Consider the following 19,055-nt stretch of genomic DNA (forward strand, 5'->3'; position numbering starts at 1 on the left):
AACACAGAATATCAGAGTTTGCAGGTTTTGGGGACGCATGGGGGTGTGACAAGTCGCTCCATGCGTGGTTGCAAGCTTCATCCATTGCCCAAACTTCGTAGTGTATGGGGATATGCGGTAGAGACATCTAGGCAAGCGTGAGGGATAGTGGCCCTCCAGCCCCCTGGCCGTCATGAAGGCATGCATCTCATAATCACAGACTCGAATACTCTTAAATGAAGCAATGTCTCTCCTTATTGGAATCCAGCCGAAGCTCCTGGTGGTCTGTTTGGAAGGGTTGCCAGGGGAAAGCCTCACCTCACTGAAAAGAACAGGACAGCACAGCTTAGCAAAGTTGCATCTGAACAAACCTCAAGACTTCTGGAACAATGTCCTTTGGACATAGGAGATCAAGGATGGAGATGTGTGTCGAAAACCAAACACAGCATATCTGCACAAACCCTTCATACCAGCTGTGAAGCACGGTGGTGGAGGGGTGGTGATATAGACTTGTTTTGCAGCCACAGAACCTGGGAACCTTGCAGCCATTGAGTCGACCATAAACGCCTCTGTACACCAAAGTTTTATAGAGTCTAACGTGAGACCATCTGTCCGACAGATAAAGCTTGGCTGAAATTGGGTCATGCAACAGGACAGTGATTAAAGCACACCAGCAAATCTAGAAAAGAATGGCTGAAAAAGGAAAGCATCAAAGTCCAGACCTCAACCTGATTGATCTGCTGTGGCAGAACCTTAAGAGCTGGGCATAAACGAATACCAGCAAACCTCAATGCACTGAAACAACGTTGTAAAGAAGAGTGGGTCAAAATTCCTCTATAACGATGCGAGAGACTAATGAAGTCATCCAGAAAACGATTACTTCAAGTTATTGCTGCTATAGGTGATTCTACAAGCTAGTGCATCATAAAGTGTACTCAGTTTTTCAAACGTGACTTCTCCATTTAGTCTTTGTTTTGTTTAAAATAAATTACACTGTGTAATATGTCATGTGTTGCTCATCTGAGGTTGTGGAAAAGATGATTATGTCCTGATATGTAAGACCATACAATTCAAAGAGTGTACTTTTTTACATGACTGTATATAGTTATTACATTTACAAACATTTGATAGCAGCCGCCAAAGTTAAATGAACAGTCCAACAAAATATGTAGTAGTTATGGTTCCAGAAGTTCCCTCACAACCTCCTGTGTAAACAATTAATCTGCCTCCTAAACGAATGACTTCTTACCTGGGGTGGACCAGTTAACTTCTTCGACTGAAAGCCAAAAGCTTTTGCTCCCTGCTGTGCAAGACACATTGAGCAAAGAGAAATTGTCTTGGGCAACACATCAAATATATAATATAGTAAATGTATATATGTAATATAACTTTAAAATCCTTCTTAATTTTCAATTGTTTAGTAGATCCCTCCCTTATTTATCCTATGTGGGATTTCCATATGTAAGGATTGCAAATTAGGGAACTATCGCCTTAACACATACATATGTATATACCGTATATACTCGAGTATAAGTCAAGTTTTTCAGCACATTTTTTGTGCTGAAAAACCCCAACTCGACTTATACTCGATTCAATGTCTGTATTATGGCAATTTACATTTACTTACCTCTCCTGCAGCTCCTGTCAGCTCCCTTCTCCTCTGCGCCGATTCGGTCAGCACCTCTGTCAGCTCCCAGTGTAAGTCTCGCAAGAGCCGCAGGGTCATAGCGCGGCTTTCTTGCGAGACTTACACTGGGACTTGCAGAGGGAGCTGACCGGACCGGCACGGAGGAGAAGGTAGCTGCAGGAGAGGTAAACGCTCTCTGCCAGCCCCCCTCCACTGAACTGCCAATGCAGAGAGCTTTCACGGAGGGAAGACCTCCACTCAGCGGACCCCAGGTATCTTGTCACTCCTGGCACCATAACCACTTTGGTGGAGATTAAAATATATTCAAAAGCATTATTGGAGGTTCTCATCCCTGTGTGAGAATGAATATACAGTGACAGACAGAACTACAAAGCAGCACCATGAGACATATTAAAAGGAATCTGTTATGGCTTTCCTGGCACTCCACTCCCCAATTAAAGAGGTGGGTATTACACTTCCGTTCCTATATTCCCCCTAGCTGGTGCGATCATCGCTGGCTACGGAGTTACGTGTGGAGAGCAGATGGATGGCCTGTGGAAGGTCTCCTCTGCTCCTAACCATCCATTTCTCAGCATTGAGTGTCTGCTGAGGAATTTAGGGTTTTTCTCCAAATATATACATTTGCTAGCAAAACTGCAGGCACAATGTATAGATAGAACTTTAAAGTAATATTATTGGCTCAGGACCACAAACGTGTATTCCCGACTCTATAGTGTTAAAAACACATTTTAACCCAACACCCCTTAAATAAAGTAAAAACTTACATTTATTCCAGCTTTGCTTTTTTTGTTAACAGACATCTTCCTGATTAGAAGACAGTGAGTGTAGCTGAGCGGCTGAATTGACTCCTGCCTACAGCCAATCACTATGCCCCACAATTTGTAAACATAGCCATGCTAAAATTAAAATAAAACAACATTTAGCAAAAAATACTGAATGTTAGGCCAAAAACTACCACATGTACTTAAATTCTGTCAGTGCTTAATGTGTTTGGTGTTTACTTTTAACCACTGCAGGCCCAGGGAATATTAGCATTTCTTTCTTTTTTTGTTTCTTGAAAATCCACAATGAAACCTAGAAATACACATTTATTGAGTCATTGGCCAACATAAGTACCATTGTCCATTGGATTCTCTTATGTTCACAAATTACAAATTCACATTATGAACATTTGTCATTTGAAATCACAAGTAAACTGTTAAAACTCCCATTTTATTACATTTGGTGGGAGGGGTGAGCAGGCACTGTAGGTATAAAAAGATCTTTAGCAGCAATGCGATTGTCCAGTGAGCTCCTAGCTCTTTGAAAAAGTAAAAAACCTTTCTATGAAATATAACTTTATTGTAAGACAGTTAACCCCCTTGAAATGACACAAACCCATTCCCACTGTTCCTAAGAAAGTAACTGTTACGGACACTGTTTCCCTGGCCTTTAAGCTATAGGTGTGGGAAATTCTGGCTAATCAAAACGAAAGGGGAAAAATATACACCATATTGTGCATTTATACAAACCCCTCTTTTTACAGATAACAAAAATAGCAAATACGTTTTCTGCAATTAAAAATATATATAAATTATATAACTATTAGAAAGGAAGACTCATGTCAAGACAAGAGAAAATCTAATCACACCCTTCCAGATATAAAATACTGCATCAGGCATATTGCATAGAAATATTTGCCTTAAGGCAAAACAATAAAATAGCCGCCCTCTACCTCTTTCCTTTACCTCGTGGTTTTGAAATTTGATTATTCATTTTAACAGAAATAATCACGATTTGCACCAGGGCAGTGGATGGCTGAGATATAAAAAGTTGACTGTGATCACTTTCTGTAATGTTAAAAGACTCTTAGAATTCTGGATCTGCATCAGCTAATAGATTTCAATGCATTAGTTAAAGAATGAAATTGGTAGAAAATGAGTGGGGAGAAGATGAAAAGCCTATTCTGCACCTCCTTTGATTTTTTTTTCTTCTTCAGACTGAATACAGCCGTGCTAGATGGAACAAAAACGTTAAAAAGGTACAATTTGCTGAAACAAAAGTTTTTAGAGCTGCTTAATTGCAGACACAAATTAGAGTATATTGTGCACATTGACAATTACAGGACCGAAAAAAAATATATAAAAAAAATATATATGGGAGGTATTTGGTACAGTTTAGTAAACATTTTTCCTATCCCTCACTTTGTGAAGAACATGGCTGCCTATAGACCATATGATGGTTGAATTTGATCTATTGAACACTTCCTAAAACCTAATAAAAGGCAGTAAAAAATACTTATTTAAAACCGCTGTACGAGAGTCTGTAGGTGTACCCCTACCCACCAAATCCATTTTCCACTGTTATCTGATGCAGATCGCCTTGTGTACCAAGCTGAAATTGGTTGATCACATTATTTACAGCCACATTGCTCTGATGGGGACTGAAGATCCAATGTCCACAATATTAACGGAAGACGTGAATGGGTGGCTGGCAGTGCTAGGAAAACAATGTGGCTCCGTCTTCTTCATCACTTTGATACTGTTACGTCCGCACCTTCTTCTTGTCATCGAACAGGCTTTTCAACATATACACCTGAATGAAGGCGACTGCAACCAGCACTCCGAGGTTTACAGCCGACCAGAAGTTGACTCGATCGAGGTTGCTATCTTGTAAATTACGGTCTCGAGCCTCGAAGGCACGTAGAACGGTCTGCATCTGAATACTGCGTTCCAGCCTGCTCTTCATGTTGTCTATAGATTCCTAGCAGCAAGAAAGCAAAGAACATACCATAAAAAGGGAGATTAAGTCTATAGATCAAAGTAGAAATAACAGTCTAAACAAGAGTATGCTGTGAAGAACATAACATATGGAAAATCCAAGTGCAGACGTAACAGGCAGATCCACACCAAGGTAAACAGAAGAGAGAGCCCCTGTCAAACAAAAGGCTCATAGACGCCCATAAATTGCACTTTACATCTCAATAAATCTACCTTAGATAATACCCAGTTTGTGCCAAGTCTTCTGCTTTGTGAATAGACAAGTCTGCATCACAGACAGACTCTGCTACTGTGGTCTGCAAACAGTTTATGTAAATCTTTCGGTTAAGGAGTAATGGTGGGGTAGTCCAAGGTAGCAGTCATGCTGCTGCTGGCTATCGTGGGTAGTGGTGATTAACACCCTACAAAGAGCAGCCCTTTAACCACTTAAGGGTTTTAATGCCCAGTGATGGCATAGGCGGTCATACAGTAAAGGTACCAGCAGAGGTTAACTCTCTGCTGGTACCAAGGATGCTCCGGTATCTTGATACCTGGGGGTCTCCTCGGTCAGTTGGGGCCACAGTTAGTAGCCCCCCCAGACTAACAGGAGGGCTATGAGTAGAGCACTGCTCTTAGCCCTTTGAAAAGTGATCACCCTGCTACGGTAAACTGAATGCCTTTGGTCCTCGCCCAGCCTTGAACAGTGTCCCATCAGTGTAAGGGAGACCAGGGAGAACTCTCCCTGCAGCAGGATTATTGCTGGGTTCGGCCATCTGCCCAACACCATCTGATTGCTACAACATCACACTGTACATAGAGCTAGCAGAGTGCTATGTACGGCATGGGTTGGGAAATCCTCTGCCAATGTCAGTACTGACATCAGCAAAAAGAATCTTGAGGTGGAATTAGGATTATAGCTGGATTAAGGGCACACACACTATGATTTCGAAAAGTAGCAGAATACAAACAAGCTATGTTTGCAGTAGTGGGATACATGTGGTCTGTGAATTTTCCCCAAATAAAGTCTATAGGTGTGGGGGTGTGGGTTGGGAATGGATTGAGAAAGGTTGTGAAGGTTTGTAATAAAATGGTTAAACAGAAAGTGTCAAATTTCTCCTTATTATATAGCCTCGGGGACATGCTTTCCTTTCTACAAATACTGTATAGGTTTTTCCACCCTTCTTTTTCCCCTTCCCATTTGATAAAATCGTAAATGGTGGGGGCGGGTCCTGACCGCAGAGCAGAAGCATGTAACTGCAGCTCCTGCTTCAACTATTTATACTGGGCAGAGGTGGTATATCGACAAAATATAGCTGGTAAACGATTGGGGACATCATGATCTCCACACCCATACCACATGTGGACCTTTGTACTGGTCTTGCCTGGACTAACCTTGCAGCATAGAAACATGGCCGGTGTGGTGGAGACGGGCACTCCCCGTTGCTATGACCGACTGCAGATCACAGCTTGGGCCCTCGTCCTCGTCCCCCCCACGGACCAGCGGAGATCATCCCGGTCCCAACCAGCCAAATGCATGCATTGCTCCTGCCGCATACTGCAACCCAAGCTCCTACCACATTGGTCCAAGCAAGATGGCGGACAAGACCCGGCTGTCGGCACCAGCCTCCACGCAGGCTGCACAAACCCAACTGGACCTGATATTTACGCGCTTCTGGGATCTGCTGAAAAGCAGAGGCGTTCGGAAAAGCGAAACGGTCCTGTCTTGGGAAAAACAAAATCTAAAGCTCCCATATCGCATGCATGCCTGGGCCAAAGGTCACACTGAGAGCCACTCCGAGGTATCACCCAAACTACCAGAAGACTGCCTGCCGGTGGCAGGGGAGGAACATCGGAGTCTGTCTTCCGCAGCACCCACACAGGGAAAGACCTGGCCTCAAAAACTCACGGTCAATCTGCCAGCTACAGATATCAGACCACATGCAGTCAGTAATCCCAGCACCTACTACTAGAGAGACAGATATCTTTTACCATTTGTTTAGAAATTTTAATTTAGAGGTCAATGCACCTTCAGTAGCCAGGTCTCCAGCAATGCGTGTGTTCCCCAGGTGGATGCAAGCTTGTAGCACTTATCAGATAGCCACATGTATCTTTTTATGTCCACCAATATGCAATGCTCAGGCTATATCTGCTTATCACTACAACACCTATTACACTTACCTTTTACATTTCTTAACTAGCTTGCGGCAGTACAATTTGATTTACATTCAGATAGGTTTGCTTAAAACCTTTTTGGGGGGGGGGGGGGGGTACAAAATTAATGCATGGCAAAAACAGCCTTGGTCACAAACCTGTTCAATCTCAAAAAAAACATTGGTCCTTAAGAAATTCTTTTTTTTAGAATTCTGACATTCTGAAAAGAGCCTATGATTTACTAGAGACGTTCAATAAAGTCCATGCTTTGGATGTCTTAAAGGGACACTCCAGGCACCCAGACCACTTCTGCTCATTGGAGTGGTCTGGGTGCCAACTCCCACTACCCTTAACCCTGCAAGTGTAATTATTGCAGTTTTTCATAAACTGCAATAATTACATTGCAGGGTTAACTCCACCTCTAGTGGCTGTCTATTAGACAGCCACTAGAGGTCACTTCCTGGGTTCTAGCACAGGTTTCCTGTGCTAGAGCGTCGCTGGACGTCCTCACGCTGTGTGAGGACCTCCAGCGTCGCTCAAAACCCCATAGGAAAGCATTGAAATGATTTTTCAATGCTTTCCTATGGGGAGACATAATGCGCATGCGCGGCATTTCCGCGCATGCGCATTAGGTCTCCTCGGCCGGTGAGCGAGATTAGTCTCGCCCACCTGCCGACGTAATCACTAGGAGGAGCGTCGCGGAGGCGGAGACAGCGGCGAGGGACATCGCCGCTGTCCCAGGTAAGTGACTGAAGGGGTTTTCACCCCTTCAGTAACCGGGGATTGGTGGGTGGGAGGGAGAGGGACCCTCCAGTGCCAGAAAAACGGATCGTTTTTCTGGCACTGGAGTTTCCCTTTAAAAAGTTGGTGACTGGAAACTGGCTATACAGTAAGTAAGATCTTCGGAAGGCAGAACTCTACTGCTCCTCCGTCCGTCAGCAGGAGAGGTAATCTTATTAAAGTAAACAAATCAGTACATGTCCCTCAGAGTTCCCTTCTGATGAGTAATTCAATTTCTTCAGTACACGGCAGAGGTGAAATCACTAGCTAATAAATAGATTAAAAGATATTTTCTGAGGGGGCGTGGCCAACCACGAAACTGAAAAGACGTGTTTCTGCGGCGCTCCGCTTCACCCAGAGAATTAAACCCAAAAAACCATTGACAGAATTACCGAAGCGGACCGCCCATAACCTCACCCCACCAAATATAACATGGGGCGCAAAAACCGCAAACCTCAGGGACCAGGCACCTCCAACACCAAAGATATAAGGCTGGCATTTGGGCGGCCTACACCGCCGGCGCCCTCCAAAATGGCGCCCGCGGAGATCCGCCAAGTCGAGACCTCGGAGGAATCCCTGGAGGAAGAAGAAACTGAACTTACATCCTCTAGACAAAGTGATTCTGATGGGGCAGAAGACTCGGAGGGTGACCAGGCCCCAGCAACCAGAGGAGATATAAAGCAAATGCTTCTGGAGATGCGAAGAACGTGGAGGACGGATCTCCAGGAAATCCGACGAGACATGGGGGACATGCGGTCAAAGCTACAAGAAGTAGAGAGAAGAGACGCGGCAAAAGAATCCCGGCTGCAAACTACCGAAACCAAAGTCGGCACTCTCACGCTGCAGGTCCAGAATCTGTCCCGCACGGTTGCTTCCCTGGAAACCCGACATAGGCGCCGCAACATACGCCTGCGGGGTATACCTGAAGAGGTGAAGGGGGAGCAGCTGCTACCATACTCCCGCCGGCTACTGACAGCTATAGGCATCGCAGGGGAAGCAGACCCTGGAATGATACTCACTGTTTTCAGAGTGAGGAAGGCAACGACAGCCCCAGAAGAAGCCCCAAGAGATGCAATACTAGTAACCAGGGACACGGCTGTCAGAACAGCCATCATGGCCCGCTCCAGAGAGCTAGGGGGTGCGGAGTTGGACGGAGCCGTCATCTCATTCTTCAACGACATTCCCTTCACTGCACTGCTGGAAAGAAGGAAACTGGCTCCAGTGGCAAAACAACTAAGAGACAGATCAATGCGGTACAGATGGGGAGCAGACGGAGCGTTGATTGTAACAAACGGAGGAACAACCACCATAATCACCTCAGCGGATGACCCTGAGACAGCACTCCAGAGCCTAGTCAAAGAAGCCACACCGACCGAAGTGAACATGAACAGCTGCAAAGAAAAGGAGAAGCGGCGTACTGAGGAAGGCAAACTGCGAACAGGGACCAAGATATATAGACTGGGAGCCTGCAAAATGTGAACGTTACTAAGCCAAACTCTAACACAACTCAGGGGACACCTATAATATAATTAAATGCTCTCCGCGCTGCAGCACTACCCCAGTTAGAAGCACACACCCATGCACATACACACTCACATACCTACTAGCCAACCACGAGACCACACAAGGAAACATACATGTCCAGGTTACCACCTGGGGTCAACACAGGCATCCACAGATCTAGCGCCTTGTTCTAGATGACTTGTGAGGCACAGGAATAGAGCCCAGTTATACGCCAATTAAGATGTTTTAAAATATATCTAAACCCGTGTTAATTGTAATATGTCTTATCAAATGTTGGAATAAGTACTATCAACTGTTGGAATATGTCTTATCAAATGCTGTGAAGTTGTCAAATTGGAATACTATACCCTGAAGTGAATATCTGCTATATTGCATGAAATTCAATAAAAATTTAAATATAAAAAAAAAAAAAAAAAAAAAAAAAAGATTTTCTACCCGGTCAGAAAGTCATGAGAACATGGCTCAGCTGCAGTAGCAGACAGGGGTGGATTTAGAATTTGTATTCCCCCCCCCCCCCCCACCTACCTTTATGTCCTCAATTTTAATGTCTAAGAGTTCATCTGGTTCCACCATTTCAGACCAGTTATCTGGTTCTTCATCGCCTGGTCGTGTGTCAAATATAATCTCGAAGAAAACAAGTTTTTCTGAGATTGTGCTAAATGAATTATCAAAGCAAATCATATAGTCGCCAGCTTCAGCAGGTTCCACCCTAACAAGGAAAACAAACAAATAAAATAACAAAAAGAGAATTATGTTAGAGGAAGACAGTAGCTGCAGGTTTATGAACAAACTACTAGTTTACGTGGCAAGTTTTACACCAAAATTAGTGTGTTACTCCACAAAGCAGGACCCCCTTCGGGGATTTGAAGTGCAAATTGTGCCTGGAGCCTGTATGCGCAGGTTTTCACTAACATCTAACCCAGTTCTGCTGGAGGTTTAACTCTACCTCTGGCCAGAGTGTGCAGCAGATTCTCTCAGCCTATGAAGGACCATTGGGATCAGGATGCAGCTTCTGCAATTCTGAACCGTGTCACCCGAGAGTCAAGTAGGCTCGGCGGCCAACATAGCAATATGTGTTGGGTGACCAATATAAGCATAAAGAACAGTACAGAACTCTGGCTGTTGAATCGATCAGAGCAGTTACTAGCCGTCCTACAGTTCATAGCTTCAATTACCTTAAACCAACATGGACTTTTACTCATAGATCAGATACAGGCCAGTGGTAAGCTTGTTTAGACAGGGCCTTTTTCACCTACTGTTCCAGTACGTCAATCACGTATTAGAATTAAAGGGACACTATAGTCACCAGAACAACTACAGCTTATTGCATTTGTTCTGGTGAGTAGAATCATTACCTTCAGGCTTTTTGCTGTAAACACGGTCTTTTCAGATATAATGCAGTGTTTACATTGCAGCCTCGTGATAACTTTACTGGCCACTCCTCAGATAGCGGTTAGAGATCCTTCCTGGGTCATGGCTGCCTAAAATGCATCCAAACATTCAGTATCTCCTCCCTCTGCATGTAGACACTGAACTTTCCTCATAGAGATTCATTGATTCAATTCATCTCTATGATGAGATGCGGATTGGCCAGGGCTGTGTTTGAATCATGCTGGCTCTGCCCCTGATCTGCCTCCTTGTCAGTCTCGGCCAATCATATGTGGAAGCATTGTGATTGGATCAGGCTACCACTTCTGATGAGGTCAGCAGACTGCTTGTTTTCTGAGTCTAACAGCATGCAGAGTTACAGCTTCAGGCTTGAATACAGTAAGATTTTTACTATATTTATGGAGGCATGAGGGGCCGAGGGGGGCTAGATGGTGGTTTTAACACTATAGGGTCAGGAATACATGATTGTGTTCCTGACCCTATAGTGATCCTTTAAACGTTTGTCGTGTTCACCTATTTTACAGCACTGTACAATTGGAATTGTTAGCCACCCATAGACTATCTTTGAAAACTATAGAGAAGATGCCGGTCGTTGCCCTGACACTTAGTCACTTACGTGTGCACTCCATCAGATCGACGTCGCTCCATAATAAGCAAAACCCCTGAAGGAGTGGTGATCGTAAAATCCACATCAAGTCCAGCACCTCCAATCACCTGATAAAAGATATAAAGTGTGCACCGTTACTCTCAAAGACATTGGAACCTTCATTATTGGCCCAAATGCATCAGCCTAGAACACTAGGATGTTGCTTATGAGCAATGGCAGAAGAGACAGGGCTAAGCCCACAAAACATTCACCACAAAATGGATACCAGGAAGCAGGAACAGAGCATTCAGGTTGCCTAATTGACCACTCTAAGGGACAGGCTTATAGTGAGATTTTCATAAATCTCCGCAGTTGCTGGCTTCTCAGAGCAGAGAGTTAAAGCAGGGAATTCTATGCACCTCAAACTTACTATGATGCCTATAGTGACCCTTTCTAAATATTAAAAGTAAAATTCCTTTAACCCCTTACATGGCTACTAAAGATCTTTTTATACCTACAGTGCCTGCTCACCCCTCCCACTAAATGTAATAAAATGGGAGTTTTAAACAGTTTACTTGTGATTTCAAATGACAAATGTTCGTAATGTGAATTTGTAATTTGTGAACATAAGAGAATCCAATGGTACTTATGTTGGCCAACGACTCAATAAATGTGTATTTCTAGGTTTCATTGTGGATTTTCAAGAAACAAAAAAAGAAAGAAATGCTAATATTCACTGGGCCTGCAGTGGTTAAAAGTAAACACCAAACACATTAAGCACTGACAGAATTTAAGTACATGTGGTAGTTTTTGGCCTAACATTCAGCAATTTTTGCTAAATGTCATTTTTTTTAATTTTAGCATGGCTATGTTTACAAATTGTGGGGCATAGTGATTGGCTGTAGGCAGGAGCCAATTCAGCCGCTCAGCTACACTCACTGTCTTCTAATCAGGAACATGTCTGTTAAAAAAAAAAAAAAAAAAAAAAAAAAAAAAGCAAAGCTGGAATAAATGTAAGTTTTTACTTTATTTAAGGGGTGTGGGGTTAAAATGTGTTTTTAACACTATACAGTCAGGAATACACGTTTGTGATCCTGAGCCAATAATGTTCCATTAAAGTTCCTGTTTCAAGCACATTCCAGCTTGCAGTTATGAGCTCTATGAATTCGCCAATGCCGCTCAGCTAATGCTAGCCGTCCTTCAGCATTTTTACCACGTCTGACCTCTATATACACACAGTAGACTATCATGCCAACCTAGATATGGAAACAGCAATTTGAAGTTTAGCAGTAGCAAGCACACACTAACGTAACGCAGAGGTGGAAGAGACGGTTCGGTCAAATAGGCAAGCAGAAAACCGTTCAGCACACCACTAGTTAAAGGACCACTCTAGTGCCAGGAAAGCATACTCGTTTTCCTGGCACTAGAGTGCCCTGAGGGTGCCCCCACCCTCAGGGACCCCCTCCCGCCCGGCTCTGGAAAGGGGAAAGGGGTTAAATCTTACCTTTTTCCAGCGCTGGGCGGAGAGATCTCCTCCTGCTCTCCTCCTCCGATCCTCCTCCCCGTCGGCTGAATGCGCACGCGCGGCAAGAGCTGCGCGCATTCAGCCGGTCACATAGGAAAGCATTCACAATGCTTTCCTATGGACGCTGGCGTGCTCTCACTGTGAAAATCACAGTGAGAAGCACGCAAGCGCCTCTAGCGGCTGTCAATGAGACAGCCACTAGAGGACATAGGGGGAAGGCTTAACCCATTCATAAACATAGCAGTTTCTCTGAAACTGCTAGGTTTCTGAAAAAATGGGTTAACCCTAGAAGGACCTGGCACCCAGACCACTTCATTAAGCTGAAGTGGTCTGGGTGCCTAGAGTGGTCCTTTAACATCTTGACATCTTATGCAATTCCAATTCATTTATTGTAATCCCATAAAATGGCAAATTGTCAGCCTTAAAAGGCACCTAGACCACTTCATCTCAAATAAAGTAACACTACAGAGCATGGATGCACTTAGGTGTAGAGCCCTTATCTGTGGAGTAAGAAGGTGTTAAACAAACCCTTTATCACCGCAGCTTGCTCTACCTCCATGGCGGAGATCATCAATCTTGAGGATCGCATCCAATCCAAAGCTTTCCCATAGGACAGCATTGGAAAGCTACTGTGCATGCGCAGAAAAATGCCCCACTGTGATAATCAGCATCTCCTCAGAGATACGTTGAATCATTGCATCTCTATGTCTAGTGGCCGTCTCTTAGAAGGCAGCATTTATAATGCTTAGCCTACAGAGACAGGCTATAGATACCAGAACCACTACATAAAGCTGTAGTGGTTCTGGTGACTATAGTGTCCCTTTAAGTGGTCTGTGTGCAGTGCCCCTGGCGTTTTGCTCCCGCAATGTAATACACTGCTGTTTCAGAGATAAAACCATGTTTATATTGCAGGGCTACCTCTAGTGAATGGAACACTAACACCAACACCATTAGATGATGCTTCCATAATGAGCGTGAAGAGAGACTTGGTCCTTGATGGTCAATCCATTTTGCACTATAGTTTTCCTTTAAAGCAGGTCTTTGTCAAGCCTTGTCACATGCCATGAGGAGGGAGAGGGTGAAATACATCCAACATTAACACACATACACGGGTGCACATACTCTGAATCTCTCTACAAATATACACCTCATTTCCAGCACATCAAGATAAAAAAGTTGCGTGTCCTGGACAACTTGGTGGACCTGAAAAACCTTGTTCCAACAGAAATGTGGGTTTTCCAGTTTCACAGTCACAGAACTGCCCTCATACATTATTTACACAATTTTTTATTTTTATTAAAGGGGGGGTGGGGGGGGAGGGGAGAAAATGCTTTTTTGTTACCCCTCACTCACTGGGTACAGTTCTTTATGGAGCTGTGGTTCTAGTAACTACCTATCTGGTAGATCTTTGCCACCCACTCACCTGATGTGCTATGGAGTATAGCTCTAGTAACTCTCTGCCTCCACTAACCTGCTGCTGTTTTATATGTGGTATGATAACTCCCAGTCTGAGCTGCCCTGTGCCCCCTCAACTTATTTTGTTATGCGAGTTCTGGTTCTAGTAACTCTCTTCCCTGTGCCTCCCTCACCATATGGGGTAGGGTCTGGAAACTCTCTGCCCCCACTCACCTGGTAATGTGTTGTATGGGGGAATGTTTCTCATTATTCCCTCTCTGAGCAGCCCCCCATCTCACCTATTTTGTAACACTCTGCCCCCACTTACCTGGTACCGTTACATTGGTTATTATAACTCCCAGTCTGACCTGCCCCCACACCTGGTATTTTGATATATGAGGTCTGGTAACTCTCTGCCCTGTGCCCCCTACTCACCTGGTCCTGTGTTATATGGGATATGGCAAGTCCCACTCACCTGGTACGATTATATAATAACTAGTATTTATATAGCGCCTTTCTCCCAGTGGGACTCAAATCGCTTTTCAACGCACGCTCTCGGAATTAACCATTTTGGCAGCTGAATAGTAATAGATATTACCCAAATAACAATATGGGGTATGGTAACTCCAATGTCCCCTCTCACCTGGTACTGTGTTATCTGTTGTATAGTAAGCCCCTCTCCCCTGGTATTATACGGGCTATAGCAAGCCCCCCCTGGTATTATTATACGGGCTATAGCAAGCCCCCCCTGGTATTATTATACGGGCTATAGCAAGCCCCCCCCCCGGTATTATTATACGGGCTATAGCAAGCCCCCCCCCCGGTATTATTATACGGGCTATAGCAAGCCCCCCCCCCGGTATTATTATACGGGCTATAGCAAGCCCCCCCCCCGGTATTATTATACGGGCTATAGCAAGCCCCCCCCTGGTATTATTATACGGGCTATAGCAAGCCCCCCCCCCTGGTATTATTATACGGGCTATAGCAAGCTCCCGCCCTGGTATTATTATACGGGCTATAGCAAGCCCCCCCCTGGTATTATTATACGGGCTATAGCAAGCCCCCCCCCCGGTATTATTATACGGGCTATAGCAAGCCCCCCCCCCCTGGTATTATTATACGGGCTATAGCAAGCCCCCCCCCCTGGTATTATTATACGGGCTATAGCAAGCCCCCCCCCCTGGTATTATTATACGGGCTATAGCAAGCCCCCCCCCCCTGGTATTATTATACGGGCTATAGCAAGCCCCCCCCCCCGGTATTATACGGGCTATAGCAAGCCCCCCCCCCCCTGGTATTATTATACGGGCTATAGCAAGCCCCCCCCCCCCCCCCCTGGTATTATTATACGGGCTATAGCAAGCCCCCCCCCCCTGGTATTATTATACGGGCTATAGCAAGCCCCCCCCCCCTGGTATTATTATACGGGCTATAGCAAGCCCCCCCCCTGGTATTATTATACGGGCTATAGCAAGCCCCCCCCCCTGGTATTATACGGGCTATAGCAAGCCCCCCCCCCCCCCCCTGGTATTATTATACGGGCTATAGCAAGCCCCCCCCCCCCCCCCTGGTATTATTATACGGGCTATAGCAAGCCCCCCCCCCCCCCTGGTATTATTATACGGGCTATAGCAAGCCCCCCCCCCCCCCCCCGGTATTATTATACGGGCTATAGCAAGCCCCCCCCCCCCCCCCCCGGTATTATTATACGGGCTATAGCAAGCCCCCCCCCCCCTGGTATTATTATACGGGCTATAGCAAGCCCCCCCCCTGGTATTATTATACGGGCTATAGCAAGCCCCCCCCCTGGTATTATTATACGGGCTATAGCAAGCCCCCCCCCTGGTATTATTATACGGGCTATAGCAAGCCCCCCCCCTGGTATTATTATACGGGCTATAGCAAGCCCCCCCTGGTATTTATTATACGGGCTATAGCAAGCCCCCTGGTATTAATTATACGGGCTATAGCAAGCCCCCTGGTATTAATTATACGGGCTATATCAAGCCCCCTGGTATTAATTATACGGGCTATATCAAGCCCCTGGTATTAATTATACGGGGTATATCAAGCCCCCTGGTATTAATTATACGGGGTATATCAAGCCCCCTGGTATTAAGTATACGGGGTATATCAAGCCCCCTGGTATTAAGTATACGGGGTATATCAAGCCCCCTGGTATTAAGTATACGGGGTATATCAAGCCCCCTGGTATTAAGTATACGGGGTATATCAAGCCCCCTGGTATTAAGTATACGGGGTATATCAAGCCCCCTGGTATTAAGTATACGGGGTATATCAAGCCCCCTGGTATTAAGTATACGGGGTATATCAAGCCCCCTGGTATTAAGTATACGGGGTATATCAAGCCCCCTGGTATTAAGTATACGGGGTATATCAAGCCCCCTGGTATTAAGTATACGGGGTATATCAAGCCCCCTGGTATTAAGTATACGGGGTATATCAAGCCCCCTGGTATTAAGTATACGGGGTATATCAAGCCCCCTGGTATTAAGTATACGGGGTATATCAAGCCCCCTGGTATTAAGTATACGGGGTATATCAAGCCCCCTGGTATTAAGTATACGGGGTATATCAAGCCCCCTGGTATTAAGTATACGGGGTATATCAAGCCCCCTGGTATTAAGTATACGGGGTATATCAAGCCCCCTGGTATTAAGTATACGGGGTATATCAAGCCCCCTGGTATTAAGTATACGGGGTATATCAAGCCCCCTGGTATTAAGTATACGGGGTATATCAAGCCCCCTGGTATTAAGTATACGGGGTATATCAAGCCCCCTGGTATTAAGTATACGGGGTATATCAAGCCCCCTGGTATTAAGTATACGGGGTATATCAAGCCCCCTGGTATTAAGTATACGGGGTATATCAAGCCCCCTGGTATTAAGTATACGGGGTATATCAAGCCCCCTGGTATTATTATATGGGGTATATCAAGCCCCCTGGTATTATTATATGGGGTATATCAAGCCCCCTGGTATTATTATATGGGGTATATCAAGCCCCCTGGTATTATTATATGGGGTATATCAAGCCCCTCGGTATTATTATATGGGGTATATCAAGCCCCCTGGTATTATTATATGGGGCTCAAGCCCCTCGGTATTATTATATGGGGTATATCAAGCCCCTCGGTATTATTATATGGGGTATAACAAGCCCCTCGGTATTATTATATGGGGTATAGCAAGCCCCTCGGTATTATTATATGGGGTATAGCAAGCCCCCTGGTATTATTATATGGGGTATATCAAGCCCCCTGGTATTATTATATGGGGTATATCAAGCCCCCTGGTATTATTATATGGGGTATATCAAGCCCCCTGGTATTATTATATGGGGTATATCAAGCCCCCTGGTATTATTATATGGGGTATATCAAGCCCCCTGGTATTATTATATGGGGTATATCAAGCCCCCTGGTATTATTATATGGGGCTCAAGCCCCTCGGTATTATTATATGGGGTATATCAAGCCCCTCGGTATTATTATATGGGGTATATCAAGCCCCTCGGTATTATTATATGGGGTATATCAAGCCCCTCGGTATTATTATATGGGGTATATCAAGCCCCCTGGTATTATTATATGGGGTATATCAAGCCCCTCGGTATTATTATATGGGGTATATCAAGCCCCTCGGTATTATTATATGGGGTATATCAAGCCCCTCGGTATTATTATATGGGGTATATCAAGCCCCTCGGTATTATTATATGGGGTATATCAAGCCCCTCGGTATTATTATATGGGGTATATCAAGCCCCTCTTACCTGGTACTCTATCTCCATGCTGTCATTGTACAGAGCCCCCTGGTAGAAACACTCCTGTCTCCCAGCCGGGAGCAGGAAGGTGAGCTCGGTATCCTGGGGCTGTGTGAACGTGCAGGCTGCCAGGGGCAGCAGCAGGACCAGCAGACTGCCCGCGGATGCCATGGAAGCGGCTACCAAGCACCGACTTACCGACACCGCTTCCCTGTCTCTAACTCACTCCCTCATTGGCGGAGTTACTGCCTACCTGACACCTGATTGGTGGGCGTGCCAGCCATTCTTGAAAACTAACTTCCCATTGGCTATTGAGTATCATAAAGCCCGCCTTTCACGTCTCCTCCTTATAAGGGCAAGAAGCTGACCTGGACCAATGCGATTGCCGAGGTGAAGGACCCCTTGTCACTCAGTGTGGAGAGCTGCCCTGCGCATGCCTGATAGCAGAGATTGCCGGATAGCTGCCCTGCGCATGCCTGATAGCAGAGATTGCCGGATAGCTGCCCTGCGCATGCCTGATAGCAGAGATTTCTGGAGATGGAATGGTTTATTATAAATAAAGCACAATTTTAATTGAAATTACGGATTTACTTTTTTTATAATAATAATTACATTGTTGCTGCTAAATGGTGTTAGTATGCTAGATATTGGGACTCTGGGCAAAATATGTAAAAGTTTAATTATACAGTGCCAAAATATGTCATTTTCAATACTAATTTCAGCATTTTATTTGTCTAACAAATTGCCAAGCAAAAGAGCTTTTATGTTTGCAATCATGCATACCATAAAATTCCAAATGAGTTGCAACATTGCTCAAAATTGCACATACATAATATGACCAAATTCTGCTTTAAATGTACACGCAACTGCCCAAATACAACAAAAATCACTATTTAGTAGATATAGCCCAAATTAAAACATACGCGCATTTATTTATGCAGATTTTCATTGAGGATATACTATCTAAAAACAGATTGCAAAAGCTGCAGTTCTCTTGTGTGCAGCCTTTGCAAGCCCTCCCCTCCTAACCCCGCCCAGGTATTATGTGGCTGTCCAATCACAGACTTCCCAATGGAGCTCAATGAGAAGTCTTTGCAAGGCAGGTGCTGTGGGCAATTGCTGTCTCTGAGTTTAGCTCCACTGAGCTAACCAAACTAGGAAGTAACACGACTGATTGTCTGATTGACAGCCGGGGGGGGGGGGGGGGGGGTGGTGAAATCTGCACTTTTTTTTTAAATTATAAAAAGAGAACACACTCTTCACATATAAAGCACATGGAAGTGCTTTAGGGGTCTGTTGTGTCCCTTTAACTTGAAATATATTGCCATAAGTCAGCGATGCTTCTAGTCTGGCTACTTTGGCCTTAAAGTTCAAATTCACTGTGAACACCTGACATTTCTCACATTACTAAATAAAACTGTTGAGTTCTGAAATCTCTAGGGCAGGGCTTGAAAGGTCTCAGCTATGATTAAAGGGACAGCATATGCATAAAGTGACAATCAGTGCAAAATAAATAAATAAAGTCAAGTAACCCCACCAAAAAGTATT

General features: G+C 44.8%; 1 protein-coding gene across 1 annotated transcript; it reads right to left on the reverse strand.

Annotated features, from left to right (window-relative positions):
* Window positions 1-2,818: 2,818 nt before the first annotated feature.
* Window positions 2,819-17,806, reverse strand: TMED1 (transmembrane p24 trafficking protein 1). The gene is made up of 4 exons (XM_063449499.1): window positions 17,517-17,806; window positions 10,826-10,923; window positions 9,346-9,529; window positions 2,819-4,369 (listed from the first exon to the last, which is right to left on the reverse strand). Exons 1-4 carry the CDS (start codon window positions 17,676-17,678, stop codon window positions 4,151-4,153), a joined length of 663 nt encoding a protein of 220 aa, XP_063305569.1. The 5' UTR covers window positions 17,679-17,806; the 3' UTR covers window positions 2,819-4,150.
* Window positions 17,807-19,055: the final 1,249 nt, after the last annotated feature.

The sequence above is a fragment of the Pelobates fuscus genome, chromosome 3, assembly GCF_036172605.1.
Source record: "Pelobates fuscus isolate aPelFus1 chromosome 3, aPelFus1.pri, whole genome shotgun sequence".
NCBI lineage: Eukaryota > Metazoa > Chordata > Amphibia > Anura > Pelobatidae > Pelobates > Pelobates fuscus.

Coding starts and splice junctions, on each gene's coding strand:
- TMED1 (XM_063449499.1), bottom strand. CDS start 17,678: ATGGCATCCGCGGGCAGTCTGCTGGTCCTGCTGCTGCCCCTGGCAGCC. Junction 10,924..17,516: donor GCATGGAGATAGAGTACCAG/GTAAGAGGGGCT, acceptor ATCTTTTATCAG/GTGATTGGAGGTGCTGGACT. Junction 9,530..10,825: donor CGATCTGATGGAGTGCACAC/GTAAGTGACTAA, acceptor TTTCCTTGTTAG/GGTGGAACCTGCTGAAGCTG.